Here is a 24,415-nt window from a genome sequence, read left to right on the forward strand (position 1 = left end):
TATTTTTACATTTTTCTTTTCTTTTTTTTGTGTTGGTCCTGGAATTTGAATTCAGATCCTGGGTGCTATCCTGAACTTATTTTAAGTCTTGCGTTCTATCACTTGAGCCACAGTTCTACTTCCAGCTTCTTTGGTAGTTTAATGGATATAAGAGACTCATGGACTTTCCTGCCTGGGCTAGCTTTGAACCGTAATCTCCAGATACCAGCCTCCTGAGTACCTAAGACTACAAGCATGAGCCTCAAGCTCTCTGCATTGGTTCAGTGAATTCCGCTTGTTTGGTTGTCTTTCTTTCTTTTTGGAATATTTTGTGAAGAATTTTTATTATTCTTTAAATGAGTGGTAAAATTCAGAACAGAATCTTTTAAAATATAATTTTATTGTTATTCTTAAGGTATTGTACAGAGGGGTTACCATTTCATAAGTTAGTTAATGCACACATTTCTTTTTAGACAATGTCACCCCTTCCTTTGCATTTCCCCACTTCCCCCTTCCCGTCCCTGATCATTATGTAAACATTGTTAGAAGAGGCAATGTTTTGTGACAAGTTGAATTGTTCATTTTCTACACAGTGTATATTGGATACCATGATTGCATTTATTCACCTTTCCTCCCTCCATTTTTGTGCTTTCCCTCTGCTCCCCCTAAAGCCAACAAACAAAGCAAAGATGAACAATACTATCTTTTTTTCCTCCCATACTAGGGCTTGAATTTAGTGCCTAGGTACTACTGTCCCTTAGCTTTTCTACTCAAGGCTGGCATTCTACTACTCAAGCCACAGCTTTACTTCTAGACTTTTTATAGCTAATTGACAGTTCTTGTCTCACAAATTTTCCTGTCCCCACTGGCTTTGAATGTGATCCTCAAATCTGAGTCTTCGGAGTAGTTAGGATTACAGGGATGAGCCACTGGGCTCAATGAATCTGATGTAGCTTCTGCTTCTAAGTTTCAAAAGATTTTCTCCTCCTCCTCCCCCTCCCCCTTTCCCCCTCCCCCTCCTCCTCCTCCTAGTATTGGGGTCTCTTATTCTCCTTTGGCTCACTCGTTCTGCTCATATTCTTGAGCCACATTTCCATGTTCAGCTTTTTGCTGGTTAATTGGAGATGAATCTCTTGAATTTATCTGCCTAAGCTGGCTTTGAACTGTAACCCTAAGATCTCGGCCTCTTGAGTAGCTAGGTATGAGCCGTTGGCACCCAGCCAATAAAAGAGTCTGACAGGACTGGGAGTTTGGCCTAGTGGTAGAGTGCTTGCCTAGCACACACAAAGACCTGGGTTTGATTCACAGAAAAGCCAGAAGTGGTGCTGTGGTTCAAGTGGTAGAGCACTAACCTTGAGAAAGCCCAAGGACCAAGGACAGTGCTCAGGCCCTAATTTCAGTCTCCAGGACTGGCAACAAAACAAAACAACAACAACAAAAACAAAGATTCTGATCAGGCTGGGATCATGGCTCAAGGGGCAGGCATGACATCTGTCCGGTAAGTGCAAGGTCCTGAGTTCAAACCCCACCCCCACCCACTCATGAAAGATTCTGGCAGTACAGAGGTTGTGAAGGAAAATACATTTTCCTAGACTAAATAAGAGCTATCTAAGTCATAATGAATACTGAGCAAAGAATCAACACTAAACAAAACTGGAAATAGTCAAAAACAACTAAATAAATAACATGTACCATTATCTAAAATGCATGGTTAGAAGAACCTATGTTTTGTGATGGAATACAGGCTTGCAGAATTAAATTTATTAAAATAATAGCCACAAAAGCAAACTCATGTTGGTAGAAACTATAGTTGATCCTTTGTTAAGAAAAAAAAATCCAGTTGGGCTCTGGTGGCTCATGCCTGTAATCCTAGCTACTCAGGAGGCTGAGATGTGAGGATCCTGGTTCGAATCCAAAGCCAGTATGATCAGGAAAGTTCATGAGTATCTCATCTACAATGATCTACTCAGGAAAAGCTGGAAGTGGTTCTCTGGCTCAAGTGGTAGAGTGCTAGCCTTGAGTACAAAGAGGCTCGGGGACAGCACCCAGGCCCCGAATTCAAGCCTAAGGCTTAGAAAAAAAAACCCAGCATAATTAAAAATGAAAATTGAATTTAAAAATTTCGGTAAAACAAAAAAATTTTAGTAAAATAAAAATGGAGTGCTAGGTACAGTGGCTCACACCTGTAAGCCTAGCTACTCGGGAGGCGGGCACAAAAGGACCTGAAACTCTTATCTCCAATTAACCTCTAGAAAATGGGAAGTGGAGCTGTGTCTCAAGGGTAGGGCGGTAGCCTTGAGCTGAAATGCTCAGGGACAGGGCTCTGGCTGAGTACAAGCTCTATGACCCAAGAGCAATTTAGCAATGGACATTGTTTGTTCATTTATTTATTTGCTGGTCTTGGAGTTTGAACTCAGGGCCTGAGCACTGTCCTTGGGCTTTCTCAAGCCTATTGTTCTATCATTGGAGCCACAGCACCATTTCCAGCTTTTTTCTAGTTGTATGGTACCAAGGAATCAAACCCTGATCTTTGTGCATGCTAGGCAAGCACTCTTACCACTAGGCCAAACTCCCAGCCCCCCTTTCTTGCTTTTTCTGTGTATGTGGTATTGGGGAATCAAATCCAGGACTTCATGCATACTTCGCAAGCACTCTACCACTGAACCACCTTCCCAGCCCTGTAATTGCGTTTTCCATAAAAATTAAGAAATTAAATGTACTCAGCAGAGCTTTCTGTCAATATTCTCACTAACAGTAAATTTTGTACCAATTATGTTTAAGAGCATCTATTGGTATAGCATCTGCCTAGCAAATAGTCGCAATTTGTGAGATTCTTATCTCCAATTAGCCAATAGCAAGCCCTAAGTTCAAATCCCAGTACCACCACATATATATTATACATACTATATATTATACACTATATATTGTACTATAATATATATTATACACATATATTTAGGTAAAATACATATAAAAGATTTGTGTTTAAAACATCACAAACAGTAAGAGTTGGGAGCCAGTTGCTGGTGATTCATATTTGTGATACTAGATACTTGGGAGGCTCAGATGTGAAGACAGTTCAAGGTTAGTTGGATAGGAAAGTTCATGAGATGTACCCCTCATTACTACCGTAAAGTCAGAAAGAGAGCTATGGCTGAAGTGGTAGAGCACAAGACTTGAAGAAAGAAAGAAACAAAAAACTTAAAGCACATTGCTTAGTTCCTGAGTTTAAGCTCCAATATCTGTTCACACACACACACATTGGTAATAAAACAAAACCCATCAAAACAGAACAAATTGAAAACCATTGCACTATGTGTCTGGCCAATACTAGCACTTCCATATGAATGGATGACATTGTCAGCAATTTCCTGGCTCAATACCAAGTTCAAATATCAAATGTAGGCACCATCTGATTTGTAAAAGTAGAAGTTCTTTTTAAAGCAAGAGCTAATCTAGGTCAAATATCTTTACAAAAGACCCACTCCATGCAACTCACAACCCAAGGCCTGTGTATGTGTGTGTATTCCAGGGACTGAGTGCAGTCCTGGGGCTTTCTTGCCCAAGGCTAGTGTTCTATCAGTTGAGTCACAGCTCTATTTACATCTTTTTGGTGGTTAATTGGAGACTGAGATTTTCAAAGACTTTCTTGCCCTGACTGGCTTCAACCATTGTCAATTCTGTCTCTTCTCCTGAGGCCAGTTTTTAATTTTCAAAATCTGATTAACACAGTTTTACTGAATTTTTGTTGCTGGTAATGGTTCAGTACATGGCAAATGCTAAGGAGACCAGGAAAAGGGAGGAAAAGCAAATTAAACAGTGTGTGTGTGTGTGTGTGTGTGTGTGTGTGTGTGTGTGTGTAAATAAAGGACTATAATTTGTCCAGAGAGGAGACATTCTTAGAAAAATTCCTCCAGACTTTCATTTGCATATGAATAACCTATCTCCAGGCAAATTTGATTAGCAAATCTAGGATTTATATTTGAAAAAATTTCTACAAAACCCTGTTTGTTTAGGAATAACATTAGGATATAGCAAAAGGTAGATTAGATAGGCAAGTCTGGGATTAGGGAGGTTGGGTTTAGGGAAGGTCAGGGGTTAGGAGAGCAGGACCCTCTAGCCTGGCCGGTGGGACGTGCTTTGCACAGCAAAAATATCAGCTCTCAGCCTCTTTAGGTTTGTCCTTATGCTCCTCACTGTGGCTGAGTAAAGATTCTAAGAAAAGTTCTCGGAAATTATCCGACCAGTTAATCGTCCTCATTTGCAGAAACGCCAATACTAGGCACAAGGCTCCAGGTCCCGCGGTGAGAAACCCGGGGGATACCCGGCCACTGTCGGCCGCCGTCCGGGGCCCTATTCAAGAACCCGAAGGCCCGCCCCCTTCCGCGCGGCCTCTGATTGGCCAGGACGGCGCCGGGCGTGACGTCGGGCCCGGCCCCGACTCTCTTCGGCCCCGCCCCGCGGGGTGGCCCGGCAGTTTGGTCTGGAGCAGCTGAAACCGGTTTGAGCGGAGGCGCTTTTCCCGGGGCTGGGCGCTGCTGCGGGCGGCCTGGAGGAGCGCTGGCGAGGCGCGGGCAGCCGGCGCTCGGCTTTTCGAACCGCAGCCCTCGCTCTGCGGCGCGGCACGGTGCGGCCCCACGGACCCGGGAGGGGGGGGTCCGGCAGGTGAGGCAGGCGGGCGGGTGGGGACGGGCCCGGCGTCCGGTCGGCCCGCTGAGGAGCCACAGCGGCCCCTCAACGTGGCAGGCCGAGGTGTCAGGACGACCCGGAGCGGGGACGCGGGCGGGGGCGGGAGGGGGGGCGCCGGCAGCGCGGAGGCCGGGATGGCCGGGGGTCCTTCCCACCCCCCCTCCCCTCACCCCCAGGCCCAGCCCGCCGGCGGGGCCCCGGCCGCTCGCTCGGGGCCAGTCTGTGTGGAAGTCAGGTCGTGGTCTCCCGCCTTTATTGTTCCTGTCATCTCCGATTCCTCTGGGCTGCCCGGTGGCGCTCGTTCTCGGGGGTGGGGGGATGGGAGCGACCATAGGGACCTTCGCGAAGGACCTGGTCAATCAGGAACGGGGGGGGGGGGCATGTGAACGTCCGGGGTCGTCCTCGGCCCCCCCTCCGGCGCCCAGCATCTCCCCCCGCCCCCGCCCGCCCCGGCCGTCCTCCGACGCTGACCGCGGTGCTCGGACAACGTGCCTGTTTCCTGACGTTGCCTGAGAGTGGTGGCCAGATTTTTAAGAAAGGAAGAACGCCGACCGACACAGCCTCGGCGAGCCGCCCGGGTACCCTGGGATGGGTCGAGAGTCCGGCTGGTGTGACGCCTGTCCTCGGCCGGGGTCCTCGGCGGCGGCCCCCCTCTTCCTCCCCCCCTCCCCACTCTCGCCCCTGTACCCCCCTCTCCCAAGTTGCGTTTTGTTCCTCTGAGCTCCTCCCTCAGTGGGCCTCGCGGATCTCGGGGTGGAGGGGGGGTAGGGGGAGGGCTGAGAAAGTGGTCCCCACCCGTCCCCTTCTCCTGGTGCATCGCCTGCTGGCAGACTTGAACTCAGGCAGTTCTGCCCCGACACGGGGCGGGGGTGGGGGGGGGGCGGAAGAACTCTTAAATGTCGAGGCAGTCGTTGACTCGGCTCTCTTTTAAAAAAAAAGTTGATCGAAGCGAGCAGGATGTTGGGATCTGGAGATTATTTTTCTTTTCTCGAAACTCTTCTCTTCCCTCCCCTCCCCCCCGCGCCCCCTTTCAATACGGGATTTCCAGCCGTCAGGCTCTTTACCCACTTGGTCTGCTTTCATACCCCTCTCCCCCCCCTTTTTTTTTTTTGATTGCTACATTTCCTGATCTGCATTTTCATACTTCTTTCTGCTTGCTGTTTCATTTTATTTTTCATTTTAAGTAGTGGTACGAAGGGATTTCGGTTCAGATTCAGAGTAACATGAACATGTCTTGATCAGTATCATGTCTTCCATAGTTCTCCCCTCTTGACAGTTATTTCTTATGACTAAGAAATAAATACACGCAGTTTTCCCCCTCACCCAAATCTGGATATTTGGGTTCAATGAATAAAATGAAGCAGAGAGAGAAAAGCTGCACATGACCTAGTCTATTCCCGATTCAAGTACTAGGACACCCATAATCTAGATACATTTTAAATCTTCCAAGTTAAATACAGGAAAGTTGGGTTTAGAGAGTAGGAGAGCACTCACATAAAGGAAGATTCAGGAAGGAAAATTTGATATGTAAAAATCAATCTTCGTGTATAATTCAGTAGGAAAAGTTTATGAAATACATGTGAAAATGGCATCAGAATAAAATGTGCAAAATATCCGGAAAAACATTGCTACATTCTTTAGAAAGTTAATCAAGGAATGAATTTGGTTTAATGAGATCTACAGAAATGTTTTATAAAAAAAATCCATTACTATCTCCAGGTTTGATTAAAAAATGGCTTAAAAGTATATACAGAGGTGGGAAGTGGCCTAGTGGTAGAGTGCTTTTCCACCGTGCATGATGCTCTGGGTTCGGTTCCTTGGTACCACTTACACAGAAAAAGCTGGAAGTGGTGTTGTGGCACTAGCTTGGAGAAAGCTGAAGGATAGAGCCCAGGAACCCTGAGGTCAAGCCCCAGGACTGGCAAAAAAGAGAAGTATACAGAGGTGGAGCCAGGTGCTGGTGTTTCACCACCTGTAATTCTAGCTGTTCAGAAGGCTGAGATCTGAGGATCACAGTTCTAAGCTAGCCTGTGTGGGAGCCTCTGTGAAATTCTTTATCTCCACAAACTACCCATACAGCCAGAAGAGGAACTGTGGCGCAAGTAGAGCACTATAGAAGCTCAGGGACAGTGCACACTCAGGCCCTGAGTTGAAGCCCCAGGACAGCACCAACAAAAAGAAAAGTATACAGAAGTAGGAAGAATAGTCACAGTGATCCTCCACCAAAGTGAAGAGAAATTAAGGTAGGTATTAAATACGCAAAGATCAAAGCTGCTGGTCTAGGAAAGAACAGGAATTGAAAACAGCTTTTTCTTGAAAAATTTTGAACAGATTTTTGTTGTTAGAAATATGTTAGCTAAAAATACCTTGACTGCAGTTTACCTTTTTAAATGTTCCTGAACTTTCCTTGCTTAAGTCTTCCTTAAGAGTTTTAGATGAGAGTGTTCAGTATTTGTTCTTAAAAATCTCATGATGGAGACCATACTGAAATACAAAAACAAAACCGTTGTCAGGAAGTGTAGTCTATACTTGAGATTGTACTGGATTGGTTAAATTATGTATACCATCAGCTGGTGTGCATACAAACACTACCATTTTTCATGTTGCTGTTGTTTATCATGTGGAAGACCATCCCCATTCAAATTAGGATGCTTTTGCTTGTTTAGAGGAAGAGGAAGTACAGATTTTCAGTTTAGTTCCATGATAGAACATCTTTCTTTCTTTTTCTTTTCTTTTCGTTTCTTTCCTTTTCTTTCTTAAACTTCACTGTGCTATGCTTCAGTCCTGCACCAAAGTATTGGCTTGTGTTCACAGGCAAGTGCATTGCCTTCAGGGCAGCTCCCCACACTTTTATTTGGTGTTTTATTATATTTTGAAGGGTGAAAATTGAACTAAATTGTTTAACTTTTGGCAAATCAAGTGGAAGATGATGCCTTGTTGACTTTTGGGGGATGTTTTTGCATATAGCTTTGGATAATATTTACTGCAGCTGTTTACTTTCAAGTTACAGTAGCCACTTTATAACTTTAGAGATGAAAAACTCAATTTTAATCAATTTCCTTTTCCAAATTTTTATATTTGTACATTTCTTGCTAGTAGAAGAAATGAGATAATTTTGTATTGGCTGTTGGTTTTAATCCATAGGAATAACTACATCTGATTTCCCTTAAATTGGTTCATTATTTAAAATTGATCAGCAGAGAGCTGAATGCCAACTGTGTAACCACGTAGATGAGACTGTCCTTTGTTGAAAATTGTGACAGAAAACACTGGGTGAAAGTACAGGTCATAGTTTAAGATGGTGGTTGGCTGTTCAGCCATGTTGTTGGATGATTGGAGTTTAGGCTCTTTTCCAAGTATTTTTGTTAGCTTACAATATCTTTTTCTGTGATAGAAATAGGTTAAATATAAGATTGTAGTGCACCAGTAAACCATTTTATTTGTTGGAAAGCACTTGTACTCTTAGGGTTATAGCATGCCCAGATTATATCAGATATCATTTTAAACAGCTATTAACATATTCAGACAACAGGTTAATGAGGAGTAGCAATCCAGAGCAGTTTTTATATTGAGAACATTGTTTAGCAGTTGGAAAACTGGATGTGTAGATACTTTAAATAGCTCGTATTTACTCTTTGACACAGGAAGCCTAATACAGTGTCATGGAAATTGTTTCCACCAAGCTTTTCTCCAGTGTAGATATAAATGTTTCTTCATCCCTGTAATGAATGGCACTGTGGTGCCTATATTGACATGACGCTGTGATGTTGCACAAATATATATATATATATATATAATAATCTATTTGACATGTACATTAATTGATGAAACCTTTCATCCTTACATTTTATAATTGATGTAAATGTGATGGTACATAGCTCATTGCTAACACCGAACTTGGATTCTTGATCCTACTTAAAAGCTCCGAGTAGACACTAGATCAAATTTCTATTAATGTTGGCTCTATTGATATTTGGAACTGGACATTATTTGTGGGAGGCTGTTCAGTACATTGTATGGTACTTGGCAGCACTGTTGGGCTGCTTCCTGCTAGATACTGTGGGCATCCTTCCTTCTCAGTGTGACATCCACAAATAACTTATGACAATTACCAAATATTATCCTCCAGTGGACAAAATGGCCTTCAGTGAGAAATGTTAATGCAGATTTACCTGTCTTGACTTAGAAGTATGATTGTTGGGTAGCAGTATTTATTAAATGACCTGTGCAGAGTTGATGAATTTGTTCGGGAAAAGGGAAGAGAAAAAAGGAGAGCCGGGTGCTGTGGCTCACGCCTATAATCTAGCTACTCAGGAGACTGAGATCTGAGGATTGCGGTTCAAAGCCAGTCCAGGCACTAAAGTCAGTGAGACTCTTATCTCCAGTTAGCCACCAGAAAACCAGAAGTGGCACTGTGGCTTAAGGGGAAGTCAGTAGCCTTGAGCTGAAGAGCTCAGGGACAACACCCAGATCCAGAGTTCAAGTCCCACAATCAACAAAAAAAAAAAAAAAAGGAGAAATAGAAAAAGGAGTAGCTCTGAAAGATAGTTGAAGATTGTTTTATAATGTGCAAATAAATGTGTTAAATAAAATTTAGCTGGTAAATTCACAATGCAGAATAAAAACATGAGTGTAATATTTTAGGAGCCTTGATTAGGTCATATTGGAAGTTTTATATATACATGACACTACTGTGGAGCACATATTCTTTTTTTAGATTTTTCATTATCTTGATGGTGTATCTATATTTTAAATCCTCAGTTACTTAGGGATGGTAAACTGATTTGTTTGGCTGATAAAGTAGGAAGAAAGAAAAAATGATAGGAAAACAGATAAAACAGTAAGGGAGTTAAAGCAGTAAAGTCTAAGTTAAAACTTAGGAGTTTAGACTTCTGTAAATACAATTTTGTTTTTTTTCCCTCCAGTCCTGGGCTTGAGCTCAGGGTCTAATCACTGTCCTTGGACTTTCTCAAGGCTAGAGCTCTACCACTTGAACTCAGCACCATTTCTGGGTTTTTCTATGTATATGGTACTGAGGAATCAAACCCCGGTCTTCGTGCATGCTAGGCAAGCACTCTACCACTAGGTCAAACTCTTCGGCTGTAAATACAGTTTTTCTAAGTCACAATTTGAGGAGAAATACTCTTGACAAAATACTGAAAAGAGATTTGGAACTAAAATTAGGATTATGGTATATTCAGGTTACACATGAATGAAATTGATAACTGGAAAGAATGGCATGTTTGTAAGATCAATTAGAACCAGTAAGTAGTATTTGATAACATTGTACTTTGAAGTGTGCAGAACTTTAATGGTGGCCCTATGCATAGAAAGTCTGGGGGTGGAGGGTGCTGTTTGTGTATGTTTTGTTATACTGTATTAAAAGCAGATTCTTTTTTTCTCCTTCCTTTCTTCCCCTCTCACCTTCTCTGGTCCTGGGGCTTGAACTGGCCTGGATGCTGTTTCAGAACCTCTTTGTGCTCAAGGCTAGCACTCTACCACTTAAGCTATAGCATCACTTTTGCTTTTTTGAATAGTTTATTGGAGAGCAGAATCTCATGGGGACTTTTCTCCCCAGCTGACTTCAAATCTCGATCCTCACATCTCAGCCTCATGAGTAGCTAGGATTACAGGCATAAGCCACCTGTCCCTGGCCTAGAAGCAGATTGTTAAGCTTGAAAACATAATTCATTTTAGTGCTTGTTTCCTTGTGTTACAATTTTCTTGAGTCAAGCATTTTTTCTGCTTACATTTTTGTTATTTCCTTGTTTTACTTCCATTATAATATGAGCCTGAATTCAGAACAGCTGCTTATAAAAGAGATAATTGTGTAGCAAGAGAATCCTGTCTCCTTAAAATTTAAATAAAAACTCCAGGTGCTTTACTGTTTTGTTTTTTTGTTTTTTGTTTTTTTTTTTTGCCAGTCCTGGGCTTAGCTCAGGGCCTGAGCACTGTCCTTGGACTTTCTCAAGGTTAGAGCTCTACCACTTGAGCCTCAGCACCACTTCTGGCTTTTTTCTATGTATGTGGTACCGAGGAATCGAACCCGGGTCTTCGTGCATGCTAGGCAAGCACTTTAACCACTAGGCCAAACTCCCGGCCCGCTTTACTGTTTTGTAGTATTTCTGGCTCATATATTTCTAGTGGACATGTTTATAACTTAAAGCCTTAAATGTTGCTATGTGCCTCTCAGTTATGTGGTCAGTTTACATAGAAGGATCCTGAATTGAATCTTTTGCTCATAGTTGAGTCATTTTCATCTATTTGATTTTGTCCCAAAAAAAATGAGGTGGGGGGGCAGAAGTGTCGCCTAGCATGCACGAAGACCCAGTTCTATTCCTCAGTACCACATACATAGAAAAAGCTGGATGTGGTGCTATGGCTCAAGTGGTAGAGCCACTAGCCTTGAGAAAGACGAAGGACAGTGCTCAGGCCATGAGTTCAAGCTCCAGGACTGGCGCCAAAAAAGAAAAAAAAAAAAGAAAAAAAAAAGTGAGGGGACTTGTGCCAGCTCAAGAAGTTGGTGAAATATTTGGCTAATATACCTTCACTACGTGTGTGTGTGTGTGTGTGTGTGTGTGTGTGTGTGTGTGTGTGTATTTTTAGCCTTGCTGCATTCTTTTGAAGCACTGTGAAATAATTTTAGTGCACTATAACATTAAAATGACTACTCCTGGGTTGTGTATTATCTTGTATAATAAATTCTGGCTATAGTGGGCCACATTTCAGTTTCCTGTTTCTTCTTTTTTCTTTTTGAACAGTTTCTCAAATTCTTCTGCTTTTTAAATCATTCTCCCACTTTAAAGTTTTCTTTTTCTTTGTTTAAATTACTCTTTTTTTTTTTTTTTTTGTGGGTCATGGGGCTTGAACTCTGCCTAGGTGCTGTCCCTGAGCTCTTCAGCTCAAGGCTACTGTTCTACCCTTGAGCCAAGCCTCACTTCTATTTTCTAAGGGTTAATTGGAGATGAATCTCACGTTCTTTTGTGCCCGAGCTGGCTTTGAACCTTCATCCTTAGATCTCAGCCTCCTGAGTAGCTAGGATTACAGGCTTCGTTTAAATTATTTTTATGAAGGTTATATACAGACAGGTCAAGTGAAGTAAGTCTGGACAATGTAGCCCCTTCCTTCACTTTCACCTAGTTTCTCCCTCCTGTTTCAGAAGCCCACAGGTTTCATAGTTCAATTTCCATATAGAGTCTACTGAATATCCTGCCTGCATTTCACTTGTTTTCTTGATTGCAACTATCTAATGTTTTCATGTTCTATAAATGACAAATTTATCCTTTTCTTCATAGGAAGATTCCTAAAGTAAATCCATCAGAATGACACCTTCTCAGGTTACCTTTGAAATAAGAGGAACTCTTTTACCAGGTACTGTAAAGCTTTACTTTAAAATGATTTTTAAAGTAAATGATTTTTCTTATCTAGACTATTTTAAATATCTAGCTTTTGTATTAGACTGGGTTTAAATTTTAGGTCTTATTTGTCAGGAATGTGCTTAGAGTACAGTACACATGAGGGAAAGAAAATCTCAAGTAGCATCCTGTTGCTTTGTAATAAATATTTGATTTTGCCCAGAAAAAAATGAGGGAAACTGCTAGCTTAAGAAATTGCTGAAATGTTTGTCTAATATAACCGTTCACTACTTTTGATTTTTTTTTTAAGTCCCGCTGCATTTTTTGGCCTATCTTTTGAAGCACTATAAAATAATTTTAGTGTAATAGCATTAGAACTACATGTGGGTTATATTTCACATTGAAAAATAAACTCTGGTATAGTGGGCCACATTTCAGTTTCTTGTTCCTTCTTTCTTTTGAGCAGTTCCTCAAATAAAGTTTTCCTCTGCTTAGATCTGTGCCCACTCTCTCCTCTAACTCCCACATTTTACAAGGTAAGGGTCTCCGTGAAACGCTCAGGATTTCTGTTTTCTAACATATTCTACAGGTGTTATAGGATTATTGAATACTTTATTAAGTATTTGGATAGAATTTTATGAAAACAGAGATCTCAACTATCTGAGTAGTTAGGATTACAGGTGCCCAGTTCAAGACCTTATCTTGTCTGTGCTAAATTCATAAGCCTAGCATAGTGATAGACACAGACAAGAAATGTGGTAAACTTGTTCAAAGAATAAATACCTCATTCTGTCTTAATATCCTGGTTCTAGTGACCATCATAGAAGGTTTTGTTAGTTCTGGTTTTTGCAGGGGGGCACGGGGTTTGTTGGTGGTGGTAAGATAGTATTAATCTCATGGACCAGGCTGAACTTGTAACAGCTTGTCTCAGTCTCCAGAGTGATGTGATTACATGTGTGTGCCACCATGCCTGGCTTCTCATTAAAGCAACTGGCAGAGGGAATGATGGGGCGCGGGGAGGGGGGGGTCCTTTGTATGTCTGTGTCTGTCCAAGTTCACACATTCTTAATCAATATAGATTGGTACATTCTTCTACTCAGAATAAAGATGAAAATTGCTAGTCAGCTGATGTATTTATTGGTTCTTGTGGGCCATGTCTTTACCGCTGGCAGTGTGCGGTGTCTTCTAGAGAGAAGACACAGTGTACTGTATTGTGCCCATTAAGGGAGTTTTAAACAAGCAGTTTAAACTAGACAAATCTGTTCACAGTAGGAAAAGGAACTGAACTCAGAATTAATCAGCCACAGAAGGGTCACCTTTGTGAAGGTGTTACTCATTCTTAGGGACTCAGAATGTATTCTTTAGTTAGCCTTCAGGTTCTTACAACCTTATAAATTAGGGCTAATTAGAGACAGGTCTGTTCTAATAAAAAGATACCTTTTTTTCCCCCAGAAGCCCTGTACATAGCGAATCATCAAGAGGAATGCCATTTACTAGGGTATTGCTCAAGTGCAGACACACTCTAGGAGGAAAGTGTGGCTCTGATGCAAGTTTCATAGCTGCCCATTTGGGATATTTTCTCAAAGCAAAGAGTAGTCTTCAGCCAAATTAGAATTTACATTCAATTTGTTGTCATGTGCTTCATAAATTTTTATTGTATTAACTCAGAATGTAGTGATATGTGTCAAGACCTTCAGAGCACACAAAATTTAGCAAGTGAAGGTTTTATCGGTCAGAAATGTTCAGGTGGAAGCCACTATTTTAGTAAGGAGTTCTAGTTTTCTCAAGAGTTCTTTGTTTTAGGCTATATAAGTTACATTGTTAACATTGTGGCTCACATAGGGACTAAGGAGGCTGAGGATGTGAAGATAGACATTCAAAGCCAGTCTAGGCAAGAAAATCCGTGAGGCTCTTATCTGCATTTAATTACCAAAAAGCTGGAAAGAAGCTGTAGCTTAAGTGACAGAGTTCTAGCTTTTAGCAAAAAGGTTCAACTCAGGGATAGTACCCAGGTCCTGAGTTCAAACCCTAGCATCAGTACAAAATAAAATAAAATAAAATAAAATTGTTTCTATCCTAATGATAAATGTTACTGATCTTGAGCTTTATAGCCTCTGTTTGAATTCTTGGAAAATATGGTTGTATTTTGCTTGACTACTTTGATGTATTTAATAGTTGCTACTCTACATTGAAAACATCCTTGAGGAGACTATGGCTTGATCATTTTGTTTCCTGAGTGCTCAATAGGTAGTTGATGAAGAAAAAATGTCCATGTCTGGCCTTTTTTCTGATTTTGACTTTGATGAGGCAAGTTACTAGGTAGGTGCTAATGTGATACCTGGGCCACGAAGGGTGATCTCTTCCCCTCTTGGTTCAATGAGGTTCCAAAGCCAGTTGAACCACTGCAACTAACTGCTCTTACTGCTTTTTGAAACTAAAATGTGTTCAGAAACAACTGATTAGGCTGTTTTTTCTTAGGAGAAGTTTTTGCCATATGTGGAAGCTGTGATGCCTTAGGAAATTGGAATCCTCAAAATGCTGTGGCTCTTCTTCCAGAGGATGAGACAGCTGAAAGGTAAGCGTGGAAATGACTTAAGGAGTAAAATTTTGGAGTAATCTTTGGCATTTCTGTTATGAACTTAGAAGGGCTTCCAAGGTGCTGTAGTATATAATTATTCTTGTTTGTTTTCTGCTGTTCCCTGAGGCTTAACTTCAGGGCCTCTGGACGCTTGAGCTTTCCTGCTTAAGACTAGCACTCTTAACACTTGAATCACAGTTCCTTTTCCATCTTTTTTTGTTTCCTAATTGGAGATAAGAGTCTCACAGACTTTCCTGCCCAGACTAGCTTTCTGTTGAGATCCTGAGATCTCAGCTTCCTGAGTAGCTAGGATGATAGCCATGCTATCATTCTACTAGTTTATATATTTTTAAAATTTTTATTTTCTTGTTGCTTTTATAAAAATGATGAAAGAAGACTTATAGCTGCACAAGTCAGATACTGAGTGTATTTCTTATTGGACAATGTCACCTCTTACTCTTTCCCAGTTTTTCCCTGCTATTCCCCAAATTGTGTTTTTCCCCCCACCCCCCAGTCCCCAAGTCCTGGGGCTTGAACTCAGGGCCTGAGCACTGCCCTTGGGTTTTCTCAAGGTTAAAGCTCTATTACTTGAACCAAGCACCATTTCTGGCCTCTTTTGTATATGTGGTACCAAGGAATTTGTGCATGCTAGGCAAACGCTCTACTGCTAGGCCAAACTTCTAGCTCCTGCAAGTTGTATAGTTCTTTTTTTTTTTTTTCCTGTAAGTCCTGGGCTTGAGCTCAGGGCCTGAGCACTGTCCTTGGGCTTTCTCAAGGCTAGAACCCTACAACTCAAGCCACAGTACCACTTTCGGCTTTTTCTGTATATGTGATATCGAGGAATTGAACCTGGGTTTTTGTGTATGCTAGGCAAGCACTCTTCCAGTAGGCCAAACTCCTGGTCCCTTATTTATTAACTTTTTTGTTTGTTTTACTAATTTTAGTAGAAATTAGTATAGTATGAGTCTACAGTCGTATGTTGAAAAAATGATTCTGAGACTTAACAAAGAAATGCGCTAGGGGGGCCAGGAGTTTGGCCTAGTGGTAGAGTGCTTGCCTACCATACGTGAAGACCCGGGTTCGTTTCCTCGGTACCACATACATAGAAAAAAGCCAAACGTGGTCCTGAGGCTCAAGTGGTAGAGCTCTCGCCTTGAGGAAAGCCCAAGGACAGTGCTCAGGCCCTGAGTTCAAGCCCATGACTGGCAAAAACCCCCCCCAACACACACACACACACACACACACACACACACACACAATGTGCTAGGCACTAAAACCCCCCCAACACACACACACATACACACACACACACATACACACACACACACACAATGTGCTAGGCACTTTGTTGTCCTTGACTTTTGGCAGTGATTTTTAACCAGCCATGTGTATGTTAATAAGCTGGAAAGTTCTGTCAAACTGTATCTAACTAGGTACCACTTGAGGCTGGCCCATGAAAACAATCTTCTAGGGAAGAGACCTTGGTTATATGTGTTGGTATTGACAGATTTATCTGATTGGTGAAGCTACTACCATCATGGCTAACAGTTGGTCATCAATATTTTTTAGGATCCTGGACTGAATTAAAGTGTACATGTTGGCCAGGAGTTTGGCCTAGTGGTTAAAGTGCTTGCCTAGCATGCATGAAGACCCGGGTTTGATTCCTCGGTACCACATATATAGAAAAAAGCCGGAAGTGGTGCTGAGGCTCAAGTGGTAGAGCTCTAACCTTGAGAAAGTCCAAGGACAGTGCTCAGGCCCTGAGCTCAAGCCCAGGACTGGCAAAAAAAAAAAAAAAAGTGTACATGTTTCGGTAGGAAGTAGTGTTAACTATCTGATACCATAAAAAGGTATTTGGAGCTTCTGGTTATTTACTGAACTACTCATGCTGAAATAATGATTAGGTAATGATCTGTGACTAAGACTCTTAAGTGCTCATCAGTCCACAAGAGGCTTGTTGAAATGTGCACAGCTTGATCCCATACCTCAGAGTTGAGGTTTTGCGTGCGCTCTCTCTCTCTCTCTGTCTCTCTGTCTCTGTCTCTCTCTCTCTCTATTTCTCTTTCTTCTGGTTTGGGATTTGAATTTAGGGAATGGGCACTGTTGTCTCTGAGCTTCTTTTGCTGAGTAGTTTATTGGAGATAAGAGTCTCACAGACTTTGTTGCCTGGGCTGGCTTTGAACTAAGATCTTCAGATCTCAGTTTCCTGAGTAGCCAGGATGACAGGTATGAGCCACCAGTGCCCAGAAACCCTCAGTTTCTAAATTGGTAGGCTGGGTGGGTCCTGAGAATCTACCTCCCCCTTTCATTCTTTTCCTTCCTTTTAGTTTTTTTTTTTTTTTTTTTTTTTGTGGTTGTTCTTTTAAAGGTGATATACAAAGGGGTTACAGTTACATAAATCAAGTAATGAGTACATTTCTTTTTCTTCACTGTGCTAGTTCTTCACTGATGTCTCCTACTACAAGTTGTTTTGTTTTGGTTTTTTTTTTTGGGTTTGTTTTGGTCAGTTGTAGGGCTTGAACTCAGGGCCTGGGTGCTGTCCCTGAGCTCTTCAGCTCAAGGCTAGTGCTCTAGCACTTGAGCCACAACACCACTTCCAGTTTTCTGGTGGTTAATTGGAGATAAGAGTCTTACAGACTCTTTTCATACCTGTGCTGGCCTTGAGCTGCGATCCTCAGATCTCAGCCTCCTGAGTAGGATTACAGGTGTGAGCCACCAGTGCCGGCTCCTACAGGTTGTATATAGTTCATTTTCAGCATATTATCTAGTGAGTGTCTTTGCCTCATTTGCTTATCCTGTGGAGAACCTGCGTTTTCAACAAACTGGATCTGATACTAGTGATCTCAGGACCGCACTTTGAATATCACTGTCTTATCTCTGGAAACTAAAAATCAACTAGAAGCATTGTTGTAGTGCATTTTTTCACCTTGATGCAAGCTTTTGAGCCAAATCTTTAGTTTTTATTAGAATAGTTGTTCTGCATCAGAGAAGACATTGAATTGAAACAAGTTACAGATACTGATTAGTTGGCTGGGAGAATGAATAGCTAGCAGCTGAGAGACACAGTTAAGGAACAGAGGCATCAGAGTGTAACTTGCCCTTGGTGTTCACTCCTTATTTGTGACCTAGAGGCCTTGTTCCCAAAGCCTTTTAGGTAACCATGTAACTTCCTAGCAGGGTGGGAAGACAGTGGATGATTCTGACATAAGCCTCTACCTTTGCACTAGTGGAATTACTTTTTGTGGATCTATGTCTAACTGGTTCTTCATCATTTAAGCCTGAGCCCAGGCAGTTCTTTCTCATTTGGGCCTATTTTTAATACCTCTTTCAAAACGCGCACTGTGTCATGCTTGCTTATTGTCTGTCCACATGGTAGAGAGCATGCTGAACAAACAGGGGGCTCTCCTGCAGTATTTGTCCTCATTCCTACTGCTTACTATAGAGTCAGCCTAAAAGTAACATCATGATAGATAAGAAAATATGGATGGTATTGATCACAGACCTTATTTGGAAAGTTATAAATTAAGTCTTTATCTACTCTAGTTTTATATTGATGCTATTGCTTTTGACTTTTTCCTCCCTGATAGCATGTTGTGGAAAACATCTGTTGAACTCAGTAGAGGAGTATCAGTTCAGTATCGCTACTTCAAAGGGTGCTTTTTAGAACCAAAGGTATGTTGTTTTTATCTAGTTTCCAATTTGCTTAGTACTTTCAAAAAGTCTAGGAAAAAACTCTCAATAACATTTTAGTAAAAAAGTAAGTAGATACTTCAAAGGCAAAAATGTATCTGCCATGAAGTTTTCTAAAGACTAATAGTAAGTATATTCTGCAATATTTTTTAAAACACAAACTGGTTTTGATCCTATGTGGTGTAAGTACATTATAAGTCTATATTCAGCTTTGTGTATTTTTTAAATTAATTTTGTAGTAGCCAAGAAGTTAGTGACTACTGTTTAATTCCTAATGCAAATTAACTAATGACATGATTTCTCTTAGAGTTTTTACATAGATGATTTTGATTGGCCAGGATCTTTTCTAAAGGCTTTTAGAGTGTGTATTCTCAATCTACCTGTTCACAACAACTTACTATTTTGGGATTGTTTTCATTTTTGGTAAAGGAAAAAAACATTGATTTTTTTTTCCCCCCCTCTTACTTTACAGATAATTTATATGCTGAATGGGTTCTTTTCCTTCAAATTTTTACATCTGGCACCTTTGGGCTGCATATGATCAAAGATTAAGGCAGAGGTTTAGGAAATGAAATGTGCATTAGATCTTTGTAAAAAGTGTGTTTCCCTTGGGAGTCCTGAAATACTTTTATTATTTGTGAAAAACGCAAGCAGCCACTTTTAGTTACTTCCTTCCCTTAGCCACCATTAAAAAAGAAAAAAAACTGACAAACCTACTTCAGCTGTCTTTTGCACCTATTACTTTTTTAATTTCAACTATATTTTATAAAAACTCAGTAAATGAACTTAAATTACATTATGGTTGATCATTGTATTGGCTTATCTTGACAGTAGTCTCACTTTAACAACCTAAGAAAATGGCATCTGCAATTATTTGGCACAGGAGTTGTTACACATCATGTTACAATTCAGTGCAAACCGAAGAATTGTGTGTAGATATATACATTGATCAGAACACTCATGGCACTGAAAGATTGAGAATTCTGGTTTATGAAACGTACCATATAAAATCCGCCAAATCTTAGTTCAAAAGGGGACGTTGAGTAAGAAAAATCCTGGGTCCTTGCAGCACAGTTTAAGTAAGACTATTGTCAACATAGGTCAAATTAAGCCAACCCTATAGTATTTTTTCCTTTTCATTGAAAATGTAACCGAAAGCAGCAAATCAGTCTAAAATGCTTTTTGGAAAAATTGGCAAGAAATCTGCCTAGTAGTAAAAAAAGAAAAAAAAAAGTTTTTCCCCTTGTAATACTTGCAAAAGTTTACAGTATGTGTTGGTGAGTGTGTTTCTTTAAGTAGGTGCTTGCTCTGTATCGTGTACACATGTACCGTGTGATGCAGGGGCTGCTACGGTAAGTATGTTTTTCATGGAATAGAGTAAATAGCTAAAAAGCTCATGCATATGGCTAGAGTTTTCCACATACCAGCTTAAAGCGACACTTATCTAAAAGTTGGTGGCCCTTTTTAAAAATGAAACTTTTTTAAAATTAGGAACATTATGAACCTGTTCCAATTAAGCATTGTCAACTGATAGAAATGATGTATAAAGAACGTTAATTCACAAAATGTATGAATTCATGGGGAACATTAAGGTGATAAGGAAGCAAAGTAATGTCAGAGGCACTAAAAATCTGTATCAGGAGGTAAGAATTTTAGTAGTTCAAAGGTTTTACGTGATAGCTTAACCAGGATTTGTAGAAACTTTTGCTAAATATCTTGTGATTATATTTTGGGCAAGTTACATGAGCATTAGATTTCAGTTTCTTCATCTATAAAATAATGTAAACTATATTAGGTCCCTTTCATTACTAAAATTTCATTATGTAATAAAATTTTACCATTTATATTTTCTCTTGCACCCCTTTGCTTTTTCTAGCATATTCTTTTTAGTTCAATTCTGAAATCCTTTCTCTTTTTCCTCTTTTTTTTTTTTTTTTGGTTTCTTTTTGGATGGTACAGGAGATTGACTTTAGGATTATGTTTGCTTGGTAAAACTCTATTCTCTTTGAAATTAGAGTGAAGCATTAGTAATACACTGAATTTAAAATAATTTTAGGGCCGAAGATACAGCTTAATGGTGGGCAGAGTGCTTGTCTAGGATGTGCACACTTGTGGGTTTGATGGTCAGTGTTGCTGGAGGACTGGGATGTGGAGGGGCAGGCAGCGGAAGGGAAAGGCAGGTGATGCACACTTAAAATTCCAGCACAGAGAAGGCTGAGACTAGAGGATCATTAGCTCAAGGCTAGCCTGGACCACCTAGCAATACTGTTAGAACAAAACAACAGCAACATCAGCAATAATAACTTTATCAGGAGACGACTTTCTATTACCTTATTTAATCATAGCAAAAAATAAGGTAGTGTCATTGCTAGAATGGAAATATTAGAATTAGTCTACAGATAGTCCAATGCCATTAATATATTCTCATCAAAGACACTTTTAGAATTAAACCTTTTTTCAATCTTAAGTAATGTCCACCTAGTGGCTAGAAGTAGAAATGTTTTTCATAATGAAATGTCAACAATTTTTAATTATTTCTTTTGAAAATTCTCGATTTTTGTGAAAAAAGGCCTTTAATTTTCAGTGATACATCTGATTTATTCATGGTGCTAACATTCATTCATAATTAGATTCACTTCAGATTCTTATTTTGAGCGTAACATTCTTTTTTTTCCCTTTAACAAAAGAGTAAATCATCTGTTAGACGCAGACATTCATTTTCAAAATAGCTTAAGTTCATTTTCAAGAATGATTCTTTACTGTTGTAAAGTTTCTCTGTATGCTCAATGGTCTTAGTTCTTAGTTTGAAATTTAAACCTTAGAGATATATATCCACTCAATCTCCTTTATTTTGACTCATGCCAAGGTGATTATTATTTTTCTTGCACATATAGGAAAATGATGAATATTAGTATCAAGTGCTGGTTCACGTCTCTAATCCTTGTTACTCAGGAGGCTGAGTTCTGGGGATTAGGGTTCAAAGCCAGTTAGGGAAGAGAAGTCTGGGAGACTTTTTGTTTTTGTCTTTTTTTTTTTTTTTTTTTGGTCATGGTTCTTAAACTTGAACTTGGCTGCTCCTGAGCTCTTTTTTGCTCAAGGCTGGTGTTCTGCCACTTGCCACTTCTGGTTTTCTGGGGGTTAATTGGAAATAAGAGTCTCACAGACTTTCCTGCCCAAGCTGTCTTTGAAACCGTGATCACTCAGCTTCCTCAGTAGTTAGAGTTACAGGCGTGAGGTACCAGCTCCTGGCTCTGAGACTCTTTACTTCTAGTTAACTACCAAAAAGCTAGAAAGTGGAGATGTGACTCAAGTAGTGGAATGCCAGGAGCCAGAATGCAAGGCCCCTGAGTTCAAGCCCTACTGTAGATGCACACATACACCACACACGATTTTGCATCATAGTTTAAAATTTCCTTTTTTTTTTTTTGCCTGTTCTGGAGCTTGAACTCAGGGCTTGGCACTGTCCTTGAGCACTTTTGCACAAAGCTAGCACTCTGCCACTTGAGCTACAGCACCACTTTTGGCTTTTTCTCTGTATGCGATACCAAGGAACCAAACCCAGGGTTTCATGCATGCCAGGCAAACACTCTACTACTATGTCATACTCCCAGCCCTTAGTTTAAAATTTCTTAGTCCCCTCTTACATAGTTTGTTTTTAACTTTTTTGAAAGATAGCAATGAGTTAAAAAGTCTTAAGTTTGGCTGCAAACTGTGATAATGCTTGCTGATAATTTTGCTTGCTGGTGTTTTAAAAAAAGCAAAAGCCTGGTCTACATAGTGAATAATCTTTTATTTCCATCAGTGCTTAATATGTGTTGTCACTAATTACCGTAATAGTTAAGATTTTTTTTAACAAATGTTTTATTTGTATACTAAAAATAATTTTTAGTCTTCTGACTTCCTTTACCTCCAGTAGTGGAGTGAAACAGATTTTGCTATGAAATGTAGCTCAGACCAGCCTCAGCCTTATAATCCTCCTGCCTCTGCTTCCCAAGTGCTAGCATTAGAGGTGTCTACCACCACACCTGCATCAGTCATCTGATTTTGTATATGTTAAACTGTCAGATAACTCCTGTCAGTATTGTTGTTTGAATATTCTCTTGGATTCATTATTTCTCCAAAGATTAATCTTCCAAAAGGCTCAAAATTGTCAATCCTCTTATAAGATGAATCATTCTAAAATTTTGAGGAGTGAGTTATTACAGTTAGCCTATTAGAAAGTAGTGCACGTATTGGAGCCATCACCAAGATACTGAACTTCTTTTTCAAAGAACTTCAGTAAAGTTGAACTTCAAGGTTGCCCTATGAAGTTTAATAATAATGGTCATAATCCTAATTTTGGAATTTCAGTGTATTTTAGAATTAGAGGGTTTTGTTGTTGTTGTATTCTGTATATCAACCAACATGATTTTGTTGTGTGACAGTTAACGTACAGTTTTAGTTACAAGTCATCCTTTGACATGGACTGCTCCTCACTATTCAGGTCAAGTAGTAATCTCATGATGTAGGTAGTGTTTTGTTTTTTTTTTCTTTTTTTCTTTTGCCAGTCCTGGGCTTGAGCTCAGTGCCTGAGCACTGTCCTTAGAGTTTCTCAAAGCTAGAGCTCTACCACTTGAGCCTCGGCACCATTTCCAGCTTTTTTCTATGTATGTGGTACTGAGGAATCGAACCCGGGTCTTTGTGCATGCGAGGCTAGCACTCTACCACTAGGCCAAACTCCTGGCCCCGGTAGTGGGTTTTTTTACTAAAAAATATGAGTGGGATTGTTGAAGTAATTATTATAATATGTTTATATCAAATATGACTTCTTACATAATGATGCAGTGAATTTTATTTAAAGAACTTATTAACATTGATTTTTACATCATATTTCAAATGACATGTTTAACAAGTAATCAAGAAGGGAATCTCTATATACAATCACTGGCACTTAGATTTTAGAACATAATTAAAATTAGGGTTTGTATGTCATAGATGCATATTAATGATACAGTGAATTCTTGATCGTTTCCCTGACACTTGAATTAAAGCAGAATCCTTTTCTTTCATCAACCTACTTTTTGAAAATCTGTCAGTGTTTTCTATTCATGGTCCTTCATCAACTCCCCTTTGCTTAGTACTTTTTATAAATCTTTCTGGAGAAGAGGATTGGGTTCAGGGGTGTCTGAGAGTGGTAGGAAAAGGGTGTGGGTTCATTCTGTGTGTTGCTGAGAAAACATACTTTCTGTATACGTTGCCTCTTTTGAAGATTAGAAAATTAGCTGTTAAAGCACATTTTAAAAATGTATCAGAGAAGAAGTCTTCAAAAAGTTTGGGAAACCTAAGATTAAAGGTACTCTCTGGTTTTTTTTTTGGTGAGTCATGGAGCTTGTACTTGGCCAGGGCCCTGTCCCTGAGCTCTTCAGCTCAAGGCTACTTACTGCCCTACCCTTGAGTCAAGTTCTACTTCCTGTTAATCTGAGATAAGTCTCAGATCCTTTTGTGCCGGGGCTGGCTTTAACCAACTTGTGATAGAATTGCATTTTGCTTCAGGTGGCTAATTTGTTGCATACTTGTTATCTAGTATACTTAAGAAATTAATATTACAATCCAGAAATATATATATATATATATGTGAGAGTATTGGATGTATTGGATCTAAAGATGTGCTGAAGTTACATAGAAGCTTACATGTTCAAGGATATTTAGGTGGATATAAATTTTTTCTTTGTGCTTTGCCATATTAAATTTATGTAGAGAACATGTAAGAAGAAAAATTATATCTTTTAAGGTTGCAACTCAAAAATGTATCTTTAAAAACTTTCCTTTAGCATAATTTCAATTGACCAAATTTCTCCAATCAAAGTAAAAGTAGAATACTTTTAATCTTCAATATTTCTCATTTTAAAAATATGTTGGCAGGGCCGGGAGTTTGGCCTAGTGGTAGAGTGCTTCCCTAGCATGCACAAAGATGCATGCACAAAGACCCAGGTTCGATTCCTTGGTACCACATATACAGAAAAAGTTGGAAGTGGTGCTGTGGCTCAAGTGGTAGAGCTCTAGGCTTGAGAGAGCCTAAGGTCAGTACTCAGGCCCTGAGTTTAGGGCCTCGGATTGGCAAAAAAAAAATTATGTTGGCAGCAAC

At 40.1% G+C, this 24,415-nt stretch overlaps 1 protein-coding gene across 3 annotated transcripts in view; it reads left to right on the forward strand.

Moving 5' to 3' along the window:
- Positions 1 to 4,456: 4,456 nt before the first annotated feature.
- Gpcpd1 (glycerophosphocholine phosphodiesterase 1) overlaps positions 4,457 to 24,415 on the forward strand; it is a 51,914-nt gene continuing 31,955 nt past the window's right edge. For 2 of the 3 annotated variants that reach the window (XM_090352027.1, XM_090352028.1), the window contains exons 1-4: positions 4,457 to 4,644; positions 11,964 to 12,039; positions 14,502 to 14,598; positions 18,189 to 18,273. In XM_090352027.1, the coding sequence (XP_090208153.1) occupies positions 11,991 to 12,039; positions 14,502 to 14,598; positions 18,189 to 18,273 (231 nt within the window). In that variant the 5' untranslated portion in view covers positions 4,457 to 4,644; positions 11,964 to 11,990. Of the gene's footprint in view, positions 4,645 to 11,963; positions 12,040 to 14,501; positions 14,599 to 18,188; positions 18,274 to 24,415 lie in introns of those variants that run through there. The other variant, XM_090352029.1, reaches the window with a different exon arrangement.

The sequence above is a fragment of the Megascapheus bottae genome, chromosome 18 (genome assembly GCF_031878675.1).
Source record: "Megascapheus bottae isolate mThoBot1 chromosome 18, mThoBot2.hap1, whole genome shotgun sequence".
Classification (NCBI taxonomy): Eukaryota; Metazoa; Chordata; class Mammalia; order Rodentia; family Geomyidae; genus Megascapheus; species Megascapheus bottae.